Raw genomic sequence first — 15,509 nt, forward strand, 5'->3', positions numbered from 1 at the left:
CCAGCCAGCCATCATGGCGGACGCGAACTGCTCCGACATAAGACCCCTAATTCTCCTGAAGTTTATCCTCTTGAGGTGTCTCCCGTGATCACACCGCGCGTGAACTGTGAGAGGACGCAGCGCGGAGCCTGTGAGGCCCGGTGGTTCCCGATCAGGAGGCGCAGGAGAGGAAACTGAGGACCGGCTGCAGCGGAGCGGCTCCGGCGGCATACGCGCGAAAAGTGCTCCGGGACCCAACGGTCATAGGTGGGGCCTGTGGTGGCGCCAAGACACTGCCGAGGACGCTGGAAGCTGCCCTGGTGCCGTCCTGGTGGTGCCTGGCGTCCCTGTGAGGCTGACCGGGAGGTGTGTCTTGTGGGATCGGCAGGTCCCGCTGTCCTGGGCTGCCCATGGCCGCTATCGGGCGCTGTGAGGAGGAGCGCGGCCCGGAGTAGGAGGCGAGCGAAGGCAGCGAGACGTCAACGGAGAGGCCCTGACCCGCGACCTGTGCAGACTGCCACGAATGCTGCGACGGGATCCGGGAATCAGCGAGCGGCAGAGCATCTACGCGTGGTGCAGCGGGGCCTGAACAGAGAAAGTGTGCTGAAGTGGGGGAAGGTGCTGGTGGAGGAACCGGCTGCCCCCCGGGATTCATGGCGGAGGTACTGAGGACTGGGCCTTGTGTCACGCGAGCGCCGAGGCCTGTGTAATGTTATGAATAATTGTCCATTCGTTGTTGATTATCTTCATGTGAATTTATTAAAGATAGGATCACAGGAATTTAAATATACATAAATAAGAAACTTAAGTATATAAGTAAGGAACCCCACCAGGAGCAGTCTGTATCTCGCTCAGCCCTTAGATCAACTGACTCTAAGCTCATTAACATTCTAATTCATAACATTCTAACAGACACATAAGTAGGCTGAGCATTACATTACATTATCTCTCTTTTTATAATGATAAAAGGAGAAACTGAGATGAGAAGATAAAATAGTGAATGGAGGGAACAATGAAGAAGACTGGAAAATTAATTAAGAGGGACTGAAGGCACTAAAGACAACTCAATGAGAAGATAAGGTAGTGAATATTTTTATAATGATAAAAGGAGAAACTGAGATGAAAAGATAAAATAGTGAATGGAGGAAACAATGAAGAAGACTGGAAAATTAATTAAGAGGGACTGAAGGCACTAAAGACAACTGTTCCCTCTGAAACTGTCATGTCAAATAGACATTACATTTGCCGATTTTGACAATCTCCTTTCCCGCTATACAGATTTCCTTTCAGTTGGTAATGAGAGTCCCACATGGGTTTTCCTACCTTTATCAGATCAAGCATGCAATCTGCTTCGTAGTATGAGTCACTGGTATAAAGGTACTGTGGGTAGAAGCTGAATTGCTGAATAAACGCAATGTGAGCAGGTTATGTGCTTGAGAAACAAAGCTGGTTACTCGCATGCCTTTTATGTGAAGAATACGTCAGGGTGGCAGTCAGGCAATTTTAACAGCAGCTGAGGCAGCAGGATATGTTGATAATGGCACTTTAGATGTTGAGGGCGACCGGTGGCAGGTCACTGGTGGGGTTCTCGGTGCCAGTAAGCTTGAGCTGCTTGGAAGGTTTCCTTTTCCGTTTAATTCCTTATCTTTTATTTTTTTAAAGATAGATTCTTTCCATTCCGTTTTGTTTTTAAAAGTCTCTTGTAATTGACACGGAGGTCCGTTTAAAAACGTCGCCAGATGTAATGTTATGAATAATTGTCCATTCGTTGTTGATTATCTTCATGTGAATTTATTAAAGATAGGATCACAGGAATTTAAATATACATAAATAAGAAACTTAAGTATATAAGTAAGGAACCCCACCAGGAGCAGTCTGTATCTCGCTCAGCCCTTAGATCAACTGACTCTAAGCTCATTAACATTCTAATTCATAACATTCTAACAGACACATAAGTAGGCTGAGCATTACATTACAGCCTGCTAAGAACTGCGGGCCCACCCTAACTGCCACAGCGTCTGAAACCCAAGGTGAGGAGTGAGGCCCCGGGGCGGAAGGAGGGCTCGTAGAGATGCCGAGGGAGGCGTCCCAGTCTGCGGCCTGTGAGGCCTGTCACAGACGTTGCGAATTGAGGCGGCCAGCCGCAACCCGGGAGCCGGCTGTCGCTGGCCTGCTGGTGAGGTGTTGTGACCTGGGGCAGCGAGAGGCACGGGTCCAGGAGGTAGCTGCTAATCCTGCGGTCTGACGCCACAGTGCCAGCACGCTCAGAGAAGGCCCGGGTCCAGACCCTGAACCGACCTGATGTGGAGGTGCGGCCCCAGAGAGACTGCGTGAGGGGGTGATCCCCCAAAGTTGGTACTGATCCGGAGCCTGTGAGAGCTGTCACGGCTGGTGGATGGTGTAGCGAAGACCGTGGTGAGAAGCCAGGCTGGTGATCGGGGACGATTGCGGCAGACATTCCCACAGGGTGAAATCGATGGGGCCCCCTCCGGCAGGCAAGTAAGTGAGGCGCCGCCCTGCGCCTGGTGAGATAATCAAAGGGCAACCCGCTGGTGCAGGGGAATCGTGAATTTGGTGGGTCAGCAGTGCCAGGAGGCGCTGAGGTAAACCCAGCTGGCGAGGCCTGAGTGACGGTGCCCTGCCACACTGAGACTTGGGCGCCATTTTGAAGACAATGCCATCTTGGGCAAGACTGTAGTCGGAGTGGCATGCCCCTGGCGTGAGAGCTGTATCGTGTATGGAGGAGGCCCTGGGCGGCCAGGTGTGTCCTGGGTGTGCTGTGCCCATCCTTTCGTGGAATCGAAACGCCCGCCTGCCGAGAGAGCCAGGTGGGGTTGAGCGGCATTGGATGGAAGGGTGAGAGCAGCGGGGTGGCGCCTGGCGAGGACGCCGGAGAAATACCCCTGTGCCACAACGGGTATGCGCACTGCAAACTAAGCAACGCCCAGGGCTGGTAGCTACTAAGGCGCGACAGGACCCCCTGATAGCGCCAGCTACAACTCCAGGGAGGGTTTCTCTTCCCCCATCTTTTCTGCTGACAGCGCTGCCGCAAGACTGACAGGGCAGATTTCTCCTCTGTCCTCAAGAAGAGGCCTAGGTTCAGGTGGCATGTAGTGGATCGCGCTCCTCCGAGCCAACGACCGTCTGCGGATGCCAACGGTGCAACAACTAGCGATGGGCCGGTTGAGGGACAAACCAAAAAATGGACAGCAGAGTGCTGACAGTCTCGACCCTCCAACGGGGCGCCAGAGTGGAAGCATGGAGCCCAAAGCGGCGGCCCTCACTGTGCTAGCAGCGGATCGGTACCACCCTGGAGCAAACAAAAGAGTCATTAGAGACATGGATCAACAAAGTCACGTCGGATTTCACCCTTCTCCATGCCGATCATCGCAAGTTAGCGGAGTCGGTTGCCTTGCAAAGCCAGACACTTCAAGAGATTCAACCTGTGGTGCAAAATCACACTATAGAGCTCCAAGATATGATCGACCGAGTCCATGCGCTCGAAGACCGCATAGAGGATGCAGAAGGGTGCTCTTGTAGCAACAATGGGAGGCTTGAGACAGGGGCGTAGCGCAGATTAGTTGCTGACATTACACACACCCCACTAGCTCCTACACTGGACTAGCACTTCACCATAAGTGGTTTAACTTGAGGTTTGGATGCATGCCCTTTCGGGGATTCGCCCCACTAGTTGCATTGTTTGCGGTTGTTGTTATGTTTAAGTTGCGACACACCGACATGCTCCCCATGGATTGCGCCTCCGGCCCCTCCGCAGATACCCCTTCACCCCGCGCTGCGTTGACTTACCTGGACACAGGAGACACACTAACATCGTGACTTGGAACATACGTGGTATGCACACACCGTCGAAACGCTACTCTGTCTTTTCCTACCTACAGCGGCATGCGGTAGGGATCGCCCTCCTGCAGGAGACCCACATGACTCAGACAGAACATGACAAACTCCGCAGGCGCTGCAGGGGGCAAATCTATGGTACGGTCTTCTCGGCGGATGCGCGCGGCACCCTGATATGGGTATGGGTGGGCATTCCCTTTATATGTGAAGAAACAAAGGTAGACCAAGAGGTCAGGTATTCCCTAGTGCGGGGGAAGCTGAATGGTCAGGTGTTACTATTAGGATCACTTTATGCCCCGAACGTAGACCAGTCCTCCTTCCTAGCACAGCTGACCCACGCCCTCCACCCTTATGCTGGGCTTCCTTGGCTACTTGGCGGGGACTTCAACATGGTGCTGGATGTGCACCTGGACAGGTCCTCCCCCCTCCGGGCTGCAGGGGTGCAGCGGTAGCATCCAATGCACAGGCGTTCCAGCACTGGCTTACACACTGGGCGATACAGGACTTGTGGCGTGAACAGCATCCAGTAGACAGAATCTATTCTTATTACTCTGCAGTCCACGACTTGCATGTCCAGTTGGATAGGATAGTGGGTTCCCAGTCCCTGCTCCCACTTATTACACAATCAGAGTACCTGGGTAGAACACACTCCGATCATAACCCCCTGTGGTTTCAGATTAGTTGGGAGGCGGACCGCCCGCCTATCCCTACGTGGAGGTTACAGCCTACTGCGCTAGAGGACTCAGAGTTTCGCTCGTCGCTGGGCACGGCCATCCTCGCGTATTTTGATGCCAACGAAGGGACAGCGAGCAACACCATGATAGAATGGGATGCACACAAAGTGGCCGTCCGGGGGCACTGTATGGGGGTCACATGGAACATACGCAAAGTGCTCTCCGCCTCTCTGGCGCGCCTGGAGGCTGAGGTCCTACAATATGAGCGGGAAGGGGAAGGAGGGGGCGGGCACTCACGCAGACTGGGGGACCTTCGCACTAGGCACACGGAGCTTTTGGAGAGGTTAAGGTGTCACAACTGTGCAGCACACACGGCCAGAACGCATGCCAAGGCAGACAGAGCAGGCAGACTGCTGGCCTGGTTGATAAACCAAGAGGGGCGCGGTGCCCCAGTAGGGGCTCTCAGCACAGCCGGGGGAGTGATGGTGTATACGCAACGTGAAATCCATTGTGCCCGGACGGATCACTATGCGCAGCTGTATAAAGCCTATGCCGTCGGCCCCAGGTAAATCTTGGAGGGGTTCTTGGACTCTGTCCAATTGCCCACGGCCTCCGAGGAACAAAAGGAGACACTCAATGCTCCCCTCTCATTGGAGGAAGTTGGGGAGGCGATCCAGTCCATGGCATCCGGGAAGACCCCGGGGCCAGACGGCTTGCCCGCCGAATACTATAAAGCGTATCGGGAAACCCTGACACCATTACTCCACAAGTTATACACTACAGCGGTGGAGGAAGGATCCCTGCCCCCCTCTATGAGGGAGGCGTTTCTGGTTTCCCTGCCTAAACCGGACAGAGACCCCACGGCCCTGGGCTCATATCGGCCTCTGGCGATGCTCAACGTGGACTATAAGGTCTTTGCTATGGTGCTAGCGGGTCAGCTGGCGCCGGTGGTCCCCCACTTAATACACACTGACCAGAACGGGTTTGTCCCAGTGAGATCTACGTCATTGAACCTCAGGAGCTACTTCAGGGTGGCAGCTGAGGCCACGCGGGAGTGGCCTAGGCCAGGGTGCCTGATATTAGATCTGGAAAAGGCGTTCGACTGCCTAGAATGGGGCTATCTATCGGCGGTGTTACTGCGCTACGGGTTGGACATGGAATTCCTCCATATGGTTGACCTATTATACAGGAACCCCGTAGTCCGAGTGCGATTGAGCCCTAACATCTCAGAGGCGGTGGCGGTGGGCAGAGGCACCCGGCAGGGGTGCCCTCTGTCCCCGCTACTGTTCGCGCTAGCAATCGAGCCCCTGGCCGTAACCATACGCCAGACTCTTGGTGATGGTATCCCGATGGGAGACGCAGTCCATCAGGTATCGCTTTATGCTGACGACCTGCTGGTGTTCGTGAGGGATGTGGGACGCATACCGGAACAGCTGGCCCAGCTACTGCACACGTTTGCTGACATCTCGGGGCTCCGAGTGAATGCGGGTAAATCTTGCCTTTACGCTTTCAGTGAAGGGACCGGAGACCCGGGATGCCACCTCGAGGGCACACAAGTCCAATGGAAAGAAGACACCTTTAGGTACCTGGGGATACAGGTATACCATCGCCCAGCTGACTTGTTTGATGGGAATCTTTGGAGGGCGGTTGCAGCGCTTAGGTTTCAGATACGCTTTTGGAACACGCTCCCGCTGACAACTACGGGCAGAGTGGCACTTGCTAAAATGGTCATGCTTCCCCCGCATCCTGTACTACTTTGTCAACTTACCGCTATTTATCCCGGCTTCCTTTTTCACTATGCCCAATAAGATACTGCAGGACTTTATCTGGGGCACCTCTAGGCATAGGCTGGCGAAGCTATTCCTGCCAACAGATCCGGGGGGCCTGGCTGCTCCTTGCTTTGAACACTACTACCTAGCCACGCAGCTACAATGGGTTGCTCACTGTTTGGCGGACAGAGGTAGAGATGATACAGCCATGGTAAAGCCGCCATACTCCCTAGAGCGTATAACTAAACTTTTCCACCCCATAGCAGCGACCGAACACCCAACGCCAATCCTCCTGGCGATGGCATACAAGTGCTACCGGAGAGCCTTATACCTTACCCGGAGTACGGTTCCTTATGCGCCTGCTATACCATTGGAGGCATCGCCTAGTGGTGAAGGGGTGCTCAATCCTCCATGCTCGCGGAGTGGCGGGAGGCCGACATACACACACTCGGTAATCTGTAGAGGGATGGGGAGCTCAAGGCATACGAGACGCTGGTAGAAGAGGAGGGGCTTCCCCCAGGGGGGTTCTTAATGCACCGCTCACTGATAGCGAAGCGGACTGCTAGGAGGGGAGACGTAGCAACAGAGCCTGGGCAGCATTTAACCATGCTCCACGTAATGGGGAGGGGCAGACACCTGGTCGGCTGGTTTACGGCATCATTAAGGGAACACGTGGCGATTAGTTTAGATCCCCTTAGAGGCAAATGGGAGCTAGACCTGGGGCGGCCACTGACAGACAAGGAGTGGGAAAGGGTCCTTAAAAGTCCGGTGCAAATCCCTTGAAACATGCGATTTCGCCAGCTACAGCTTTTTATTGTTCATAGGGCCTACGTCACGCCCGAGTTCATTAACAAATACTTCTGCTGCGACGATACGCTCTGCCCCAGATGTAATGAGCCAGGGGTGGGATTCCTACACATGCTGTGGAGCTGTCCTGGGCTGGGCACTTACTGGCGAACAATTGGTGAGCTGCTGAGGAGTTGCACAGACCAAACTATCCCTTTTGACTGGCCCGAGTACATCCTGCACCACTTCAGGAGACCCCCCAAAGATAAGGTGACATCCCGCTTTCTCGACCTGGGGCTAGTGGTGGCAAAGCGCCTTCTCACAAGGAGGTGGAAGGCGCATGACCCGCCATTTGCACGGGCATGGACTTCCTCATTTCAGGCATGGGCCAGGGCAGAGTGGACCACCATAATTAGGGAGGAGGTGACGGGGCTCCAGAAGGAACCCATAGCGGCAAGCTGGGAGCAAATGCTTGATGCATTACAGCAGACGGATAGAGAGGGAGGCACAGGCGGCGCGGTGGAGATGGGAGGCACACACAAGGGTAGGTGCATACCACAGGCCGTTCTCCTGCCGGGATAGTTGGATATGTTCAACTTCTGATCCAATAGTACACACAGACAATCGCGCCAGTGCAATAATAGATGAAGGGCGCACGCGACGGGGTGGCGGGTGTTGGGGCCGGGGAGGAGGGGTAGACAGAATGAGAGTCAGAGTAGGAGTGGATTTTTGTTGCCGCAGTTAATGTTTTTTGTTTCATATATGCACCATCTGTTTGCAAGCTCAAGATGGAGGGTCAGCCCTGAACTACACGGACCATTGAGAGGTCAGCGCACCGGTTCTCATGGACAGCCCTGGAGTCCGCATCAGGGCAGGCGTACTACAGTTCCGACAACTCTGGGCGAGCATCGCATGTCTTATTCATTACAAACCTTGAATACTAGTAACATAATATGACAATGTGAATGTATCTATGACTGACGTGCCTCTGCCACTAAGCTTTTATAAGTGATGCTTGTAATGCACAGTGTAACTCTAAAATACTAATAAAAACAGATATGACAAAAAATATATATATATTTTGATGAGAATGCTCGTTTTAATTTAAGAAGAGTAAAAGGAATCGTGTAAGGACGTGGAGCTATTAGTGGAGTCCAATTTACTTTTTGTTCTTGACAATTAATTCAGGACCACATAGGCTCTGGGTATCAATGACACTGCAAAATGACTATTCTTGGGTAGAAGTTGCTACCCTGACTACAACCTATTGAACCATAGGCTCTGCATTCCATACACCTGAGTTATAACTCCGGAATCCTCTTCAGACATCCAATTTGATTTCCATCACAGATGTTGCATTCACAGTTACAATCAGCAGCATGTGTTTCAGTCAAGTAATAGCCTAAATCAGATCGGCCCAAAAAGAGATACTAGTGGTAGGCCAGACACTGCCTCAAAATTAGCACTATTTTTGAAGAGGGAATTCATCAAAACAAAAGCGCAAACCTGGACCGATAATGAATTCAGGCCTCAGCTTGAGTGTGCACATGGGAGCAGTTGTCACAATACAATTTCACAAAATCTGGCTCCTGCAAAGACTCTCCAATACATCCCCATCCATGATGGATGAGGCTGAAGTGAACGTTACATTTAACCTGGATAACACCTTATTACTACAGACTACTAAATTAGAAAATTTAGAAATTAGAAAATGTTATCAAATTAGAAGGCTTAAAAATTACCAAAACACAATAGGGAGACAAGTTCGACCTAACCAAAAATACAATATCTAAAGCATATACTGACTAGAATTTAAGACAAAATAACATCAAGATTATTTGCCTTACTTACAACTGCAGTGTAGATGTCATACCATACAAGTCAGTCTTAATGACATGGTGAATTTACTTAAGAGGTACCTCAGTTCGTGCCTTCCAAAATCCATGGCCTGTCCGGGGGACTACCTCCAACAACCATGAAACCATTGCATTACCTTCATAAGTCGACTTCGGAGGTAGCTGCTGAGAATATAGCGCACCCTCTCAATCTCCATCCGGTGGATGCTAACTTTCAGATCACCGCTCTTCGCCCTCTTGAGATTCTCCTCCTGCAGAAAAATAAACAAGATTCGGAAGTTGTCAGGTGACCCTCTGTCCAGACAGATGATGCTCCTCAGATCACATGCATCATCACATTGGTGAATACTCCCAGCGTACCCATTCCTACCAGCCCTCTGTGCTCTGGCTACATTTGGATCTCAGTCAACAGAGCTTAGACGAAACTGAGAATGTTTACAGAGATAAATTTACAGCATTGATCATTTCCCTACAATTTTGATGCCAATTTAATTTAATGTTCACTTCAGACACTGGCAGACACCTTCACTCGCCTTCTGTCAATTCTCTCACTGGACTGTAATCGCCACAACGTATGGATGACATCGCTAACAGGGACACGTTCTGGCGGTAAGTCTCAGGATTTCAAATATTAAATTCGACACGCATGGCACATGCCAACAACTGTCATTACAACTTAGATCTCTCCCAGCACAGATTACCAAATACACACCCACAGTCCCCACTGCTCTACCATTATACTTGCCTGCTGAAGAAAACAGAAACATGGAAGAGTTGGAATCACAACAAGCATTGGAAATGCAATAGGTCTCGCAATAGAATAGTTAGACATTTTTCTTTTTGCAAATGGAAGAGTGGCGTTGCGTGGATGAGTGGCGTTGCGTGGATGAGTGGCGTTGCGTGGATGAGTGGCGTTGCGTGGATGAGTGGCGTTGCGTGGATGAGTGGCGTTGCGTGTGTGAGTGGCGTGTGTGAGTGGCGTTGCGTGTGTGAGTGGCGTTGCGTGTGTGAGTGGCGTTGCGTGTGTGAGTGGCGTAGCGTGTGTGAGTGGCGTAGCGTGTGTGAGTGGCGTAGCGTGTGTGAGTGGCGTAGCGTGTGTGAGTGGCGTAGCGTGTGTGAGTGGCGTTGCGTGTGTGAGTGGCGTTGCGTGTGTGAGTGGCGTTGCGTGTGTGAGTGGCGTTGCGTGTGTGAGTGGCGTTGCGTGTGTGAGTGGCGTTGCGTGTGTGAGTGGCGTTGCGTGTGTGAGTGGCGTTGCGTGTGTGAGTGGCGTTGCGTGTGTGAGTGGCGTTGCGTGTGTGAGTGGCGTTGCGTGTGTGAGTGGCGTTGCGTGTGTGAGTGGCGTTGCGTGTGTGAGTGGCGTTGCGTGTGTGAGTGGCGTTGCGTGTGTGAGTGGCGTTGCGTGTGTGAGTGGCGTTGCGTGTGTGAGTGGCGTTGCGTGTGTGAGTGGCGTTGCGTGTGTGAGTGGCGTTGCGTGTGTGAGTGGCATTGCGTGTGTGAGTGGCATTGCGTGTGTGAGTGGCGTTGCGTGTGTGAGTGGCGTTGCGTGTGTGAGTGGCGTTGCGTGTGTGAGTGGCGTTGCGTGTGTGAGTGGCGTTGCGTGTGTGAGTGGCGTTGCGTGTGTGAGTGGCGTTGCGTGTGTGAGTGGCGTTGCGTGTGTGAGTGGCGTTGCGTGTGTGAGTGGCGTTGCGTGTGTGAGTGGCGTTGCGTGTGTGAGTGGCGTTGCGTGTGTGAGTGGCGTTGCGTGTGTGAGTGGCGTTGCGTGTGTGAGTGGCGTTGCGTGTGTGAGTGGCGTTGCGTGTGTGAGTGGCGTTGCGTGTGTGAGTGGCGTTGCGTGTGTGAGTGGCGTTGCGTGTGTGAGTGGCGTTGCGTGGATGAGTGGGGTTGGAATGCAATAAGTATCGCATTAGAAAAGTTGTAGTTATTGGTGAGGGTGAGGGTGATTGAGGGTAAGGGGGTGAGGGTGATTGAGGGTAAGGGGGTGAGGGTGAGGGGTTTAGGGTGAGTGAGGGTGAGGTGTTGAGTGGGGGTGAGGGGTTGAGGGTGAGAGGGTGAGGGTGAGGAGTTGAGTGTGAGTGAGGGTGAGGGTGATTGAGGGTGAGGTGTTGAGGGAGGGTGAGGGTGAGTGAGGGTGAGGGTGAGGGTGAGGTGTTGAGGGTGAGTGAGGGTGAGGAGTTGAGGGTGAGGGTTAGTGAGTGTGAGGGGTTGAGTGTGGGTGAGGGTGGGTGAGGGGTTGAGGGTGAGTGAGGGTGAGGGTGAGTAGATAGAGTGAGTGGCGATAGATAGATAGAGTGAGTGGCGATAGATAGATAGATAGATAGAGTGAGTGGCGATAGATAGATAGATAGATAGATAGATAGATAGAGTGAGTGGAGATAGATAGATAGATAGATAGAGTGAGTGGCGATAGATAGATAGATAGATAGAGTGAGTGGCGATAGATAGATAGATAGATAGATAGAGTGAGTGGCGATAGATAGATAGATAGATAGAGTGAGTGGCGATAGATAGATAGATAGATAGAGTGAGTGGCGATAGATAGATAGATAGAGTGAGTGGCGATAGATAGATAGAGTGAGTGGCGATAGATAGATAGATAGAGTGAGGGTGATAGATAGATAGAGTGAGGGCGCTAGATAGATAGATAGATAGATAGATAGAGTGAGTGGCGATAGATAGATAGATAGATAGACACATTCCCCAGGCCAAAGGTTCACTCACAAAGTCACACTGAGAAGCACGCTGCTTAGGACTGCTTAGGACGCCATGGCTCTTGGACTCCATGGCCGTAGAGCAGTTTCCTGCCATGAATGTTCAACCATGCACATGTGCTGTACAAATAGTTTTCCAATAAGGCATAGCATTGCGTGCTACCAAAGCCTACAAACGTACCTAGAAAAAACTAAATAGCATTGCCAAAGCCAGGGTAAACCCAGATGTGAGTTGGCTCCACTGAAATTGGGGCAAGGGAGGCTAGATACACAAGGCAACATTATTAGATTTGGCCTGCAGAATTACATAGGCAACAAGGAAAGAAGCAGGTGCAGAGGGAGCTGCTCTCTCTCTCTCTTTCAGCCCCGTCCGCAGAACAGATATGTCAACTTATACTGACAACCAAGTCAGGGGGCCCAATGGACCCATGTCCACCCAGGGTCCTGCACATGTTCCCAGAGTTGCTCAGCAATCAACTCCAGCTGCTCTTCGCTAAAATAATACAGGCAAACTGCTTCACGAAGGCATGGAAAGCTGCTTCTGTACGGCCACTCCTGAAGAAGCCCAACCTGGAAGCGTCGGTCCCTGCTAATTATAGACCAATATCGAGAATTCCCTTCCCGGCTACAATTTTAGAAAAGCATTTGAACACACAACTCTCTGGGATCATTAGGGCCTCTCAGGCATTAGATGTCTCACAATACGGGTTCCGGGAGGAACATGGGACAGAAACCGCTCTGATTATGGCGGCAGAAGAGATCAGGAGTGTGCTGGACGCAGGTGGGAAGGCTGCCTTGATCTTGTTAGATCTGTCGGCAGCCCTCGACACCGTCAATCTTGGCATACTCCTGACCCGTCTAGAAGAAATAGGTCTGCATGCATCCGCAGTCGCATTGAAGGCCTCCTTTCTGGGAGAGAGATCTTTCACGGTTCAGCTTGGGGAATGTTCATCATAATCCTTTAAAACCCCCTGGGGGGTACCACAGGGCTCGTCACTGAGCCCTACCCTCTTTAATATATATGTTGCCCCTTTAGCAAACATCATTAGGAACTGTGGTTTTCTCTCCATATACTATGCTGACGACACCCAAATAGTGGTGGCCATCTCGAACAACACAGGCGAGACAGCAGTCAGATTTAGGCTATGTATGGGCCAGGTTAGCCGCTGGAAGCAATCAAATTGCCTAAAACTAAATGGTGATAAGTCAGAGGTCATGCTGCTGGGGGCTGAACATAGTATTCGGTCACCGACTGGTGGCCTGACAGTCTGGGCTGCTGTCCGTCACCAGTGGACAGCGTAATGAACTTGGGGTTCATGTTTGACTCCAAACTAAATTTCAAGGCCCAGATTAATAAACTCTTCTCCTCTGTATGGCACACTCTGAAGCTGATAAGAAAGCTGCTGCCATTTATCCCTTTAGATACCAGGAAAACCCTTGTAACTATGTTGGCATTATCTAAAATGGACTATGGAAACGCTCTGGATGCAGGGCTTCAAAAACAGTTACTATTAAAACTCCAGCACCTCCAGAGCGCTGCAGCCAGGCTAGTTTTGGACATACCCAGATTTGAGCCGGTGGCCCACAGAATGAGCAGTCTCCACTGGCTACCAATAGAGAAGAGAATTCAATTTACGTCAGCGTGCTTGGCATACAAGGCCTTGCATGGTTCAGGTCCCCACTGTCTGAAAAATAACCTAAAACAATACGATCCACCTAGGACCCTCAGGTCTAGCAGTGCTATGCTACTCAAGACCCCCAGATTTAAACAACTAAGATGTGGGGGGGGGGAAGAAGCTTTTTTCTTCGCACAGCAAAGACCTGGAATCAGATACCAGTAGCAATAAAAAATACAGCCCATCACTGCTATCTTTCCGAAAGACCTTAAAGACCTGGCTCTGTTCAACATAGGTCCCGGCACCTCTGTCGCACCTTCTTCTCCCACCTCTGACAGTCTTAAGTCATTTTTAGCGTCAAGACGCCCGCGGGCATTTGTGAGCTCTACAAATCCGATAATCAAATCAAATCACAGCCCTCAAAATGCTCAACTGAACTCTCTCTAGCTCCAGTAGCCCATAGATCCGGTACAGCTTTTTAGCTAACACTCCAACCAGCCCATTGTTCCTCTGAGTGAACAGATCTTCTAATGGGCTCACACATTTGTGATCATTTTCCACTAAAAGGCAAGCAAAACATCCCTAATCTCCATTCCTAATGCATGACATAGAAAGAAAGCCTGTGAGCTTAGATTTATAAAGAACTAGTGTCAGGAGGATAAGCAGGAAGTGGAAGAGGTTTGGTTTTCTAAATTTGGTGGAAATTGCTTTTGCTACATACGGAATCCAGGATTTTATTCTTCACGTCTGAATAACAGTATGCACTTTTGTGATGTGTAATGCGTTTTCAGCTACTAAATAACTGTTACAATTTGATTCTTTGGCCAGTAAGAAGCACCTCTTAACCACTGCACAGTATCAAATTTAAGCCAAATAAGTATTTCCTGACATTTACAAAGCACTGCTAATTTTGGGAGTGAAAACTGTGGAAGACATGCAACTACTCACTGAGATCTGAACCCAATCAAGTACGATTCAGTAGGGGGCGTGGCCAAGCAGCATGGCCGACAGGACGTGAGCTCCTTCAGCTCCCAGCCGGCCCAGCTTACAAATCCTGATTTACTGCAGATCCTGACGAACTCGGACTGGAGGAGGAGGCCGCTACCATCCGGGTCCTCTCGTGTGGCATGGATCCTGTCCAGTGTGATCGACGGTCGGATCACGGGACTGCAGCGGCGCCCTGCGGTGGGGCGGACGAATCGAACGGAGCTCCCGGGACCCATCGGGGTCCGCGGCGAGAGGGTCGCCCACTGTAATACGGGGCCTCCCGGCACTGCGGAATCCCTGAAGTCCTTCGGCCCTGCGGAGAGCGGACGTGCGGCGGAAACAACGGCCCGGAATCCCGGTGTCCAGGCCTTGGGCCTAGTGTGGACTCACCTGCAGCCGGGGGGGGGGGGGCCTACTGCCATCGGGTACCTCCCGCCATTTTAGTGCCCCAGAGATTGCCCTGTGGAGAGGAGGCGACGTGCCCGCGGTGGCGGTCACTAGCACACCGGCAGAGGCGTCCCGAGATCCTGACACCTCTCCCTGGAGCCTGGGGGTGAGTCGCGTGCGGCCGGGGAGGCACCCACTGCCATCAGGGGCCTCCCGTCACCGCTGCATCATGCCTGTGGCGGAGCGCAGAGGAACAGCGGAGGGAGCTCCTCTCTATCCAGACCTGTGGCGAGCCTGCTGCCCTTGGGGGCCCTCTCTCATCGCGGGGCCCCAGAGCTTGTCTGGCCCTGCAGTGGGCGCCAGTTGTGACCGAGGCGACGGCCGGAGCTGGAGTGACGGAGCTGTCGGGCTCCTGGGCCCCTACCCGTCGGGCCTAACAGGTGGTGGCCGGGGAGGCGCTTGATACCACCGGAGCTCTGGGAATCAGGACGCATCTATTTGAAACGCCTGGCCTGCCCTCAACGTTTCCGGGGTATCTCCGCGGCTGCTGTGGTAGGACCCCAGCCGTATCCTGAAGATCCAGGGAACGGCGGCTGAGGGAGCAGTGGGACCGTGACGACGGCCTCCAACGGCGGAACCGGATAGCGGACGAGGGCCCATCCTGCTTCCTGGCCGCATTGCTGCCCTGGTTGGATGTCGGGAGGTACGAGGTGACTGCTGGAGGTATCCTGGACGCTTGCAACGGTCCCAGCTGACCGAATTCAGGGCGGAGCCTTGTCCCCGGGACAGACACTACGCAGCTGACACGGCGGTGAATGGGGTCTAGAACTGTGCGTGACCGTGGTGGCGCACGGCCTGTGGGACTGCCGGGGACCCTCCGCATCTCCGAGGA

General features: G+C 52.4%; 1 protein-coding gene across 4 annotated transcripts in view; it reads right to left on the reverse strand.

The window, feature by feature from the left end:
- GINS4 (GINS complex subunit 4) overlaps positions 1–15,509 on the reverse strand; it is an 89,634-nt gene that overhangs the window by 45,299 nt on the left and 28,826 nt on the right. For all 4 annotated transcript variants that reach the window (XM_078665382.1, XM_078665383.1, XM_078665385.1 and 1 more), the window contains exon 4: positions 9,057–9,170. In XM_078665382.1, coding sequence (XP_078521508.1) covers positions 9,057–9,170 — 114 coding nt within the window. The remainder of the gene's footprint in view (positions 1–9,056; positions 9,171–15,509) is intronic.

The sequence above is a fragment of the Lissotriton helveticus genome, chromosome 11, assembly GCF_964261635.1.
Source record: "Lissotriton helveticus chromosome 11, aLisHel1.1, whole genome shotgun sequence".
In the NCBI taxonomy this organism is placed as follows: domain Eukaryota; kingdom Metazoa; phylum Chordata; class Amphibia; order Caudata; family Salamandridae; genus Lissotriton; species Lissotriton helveticus.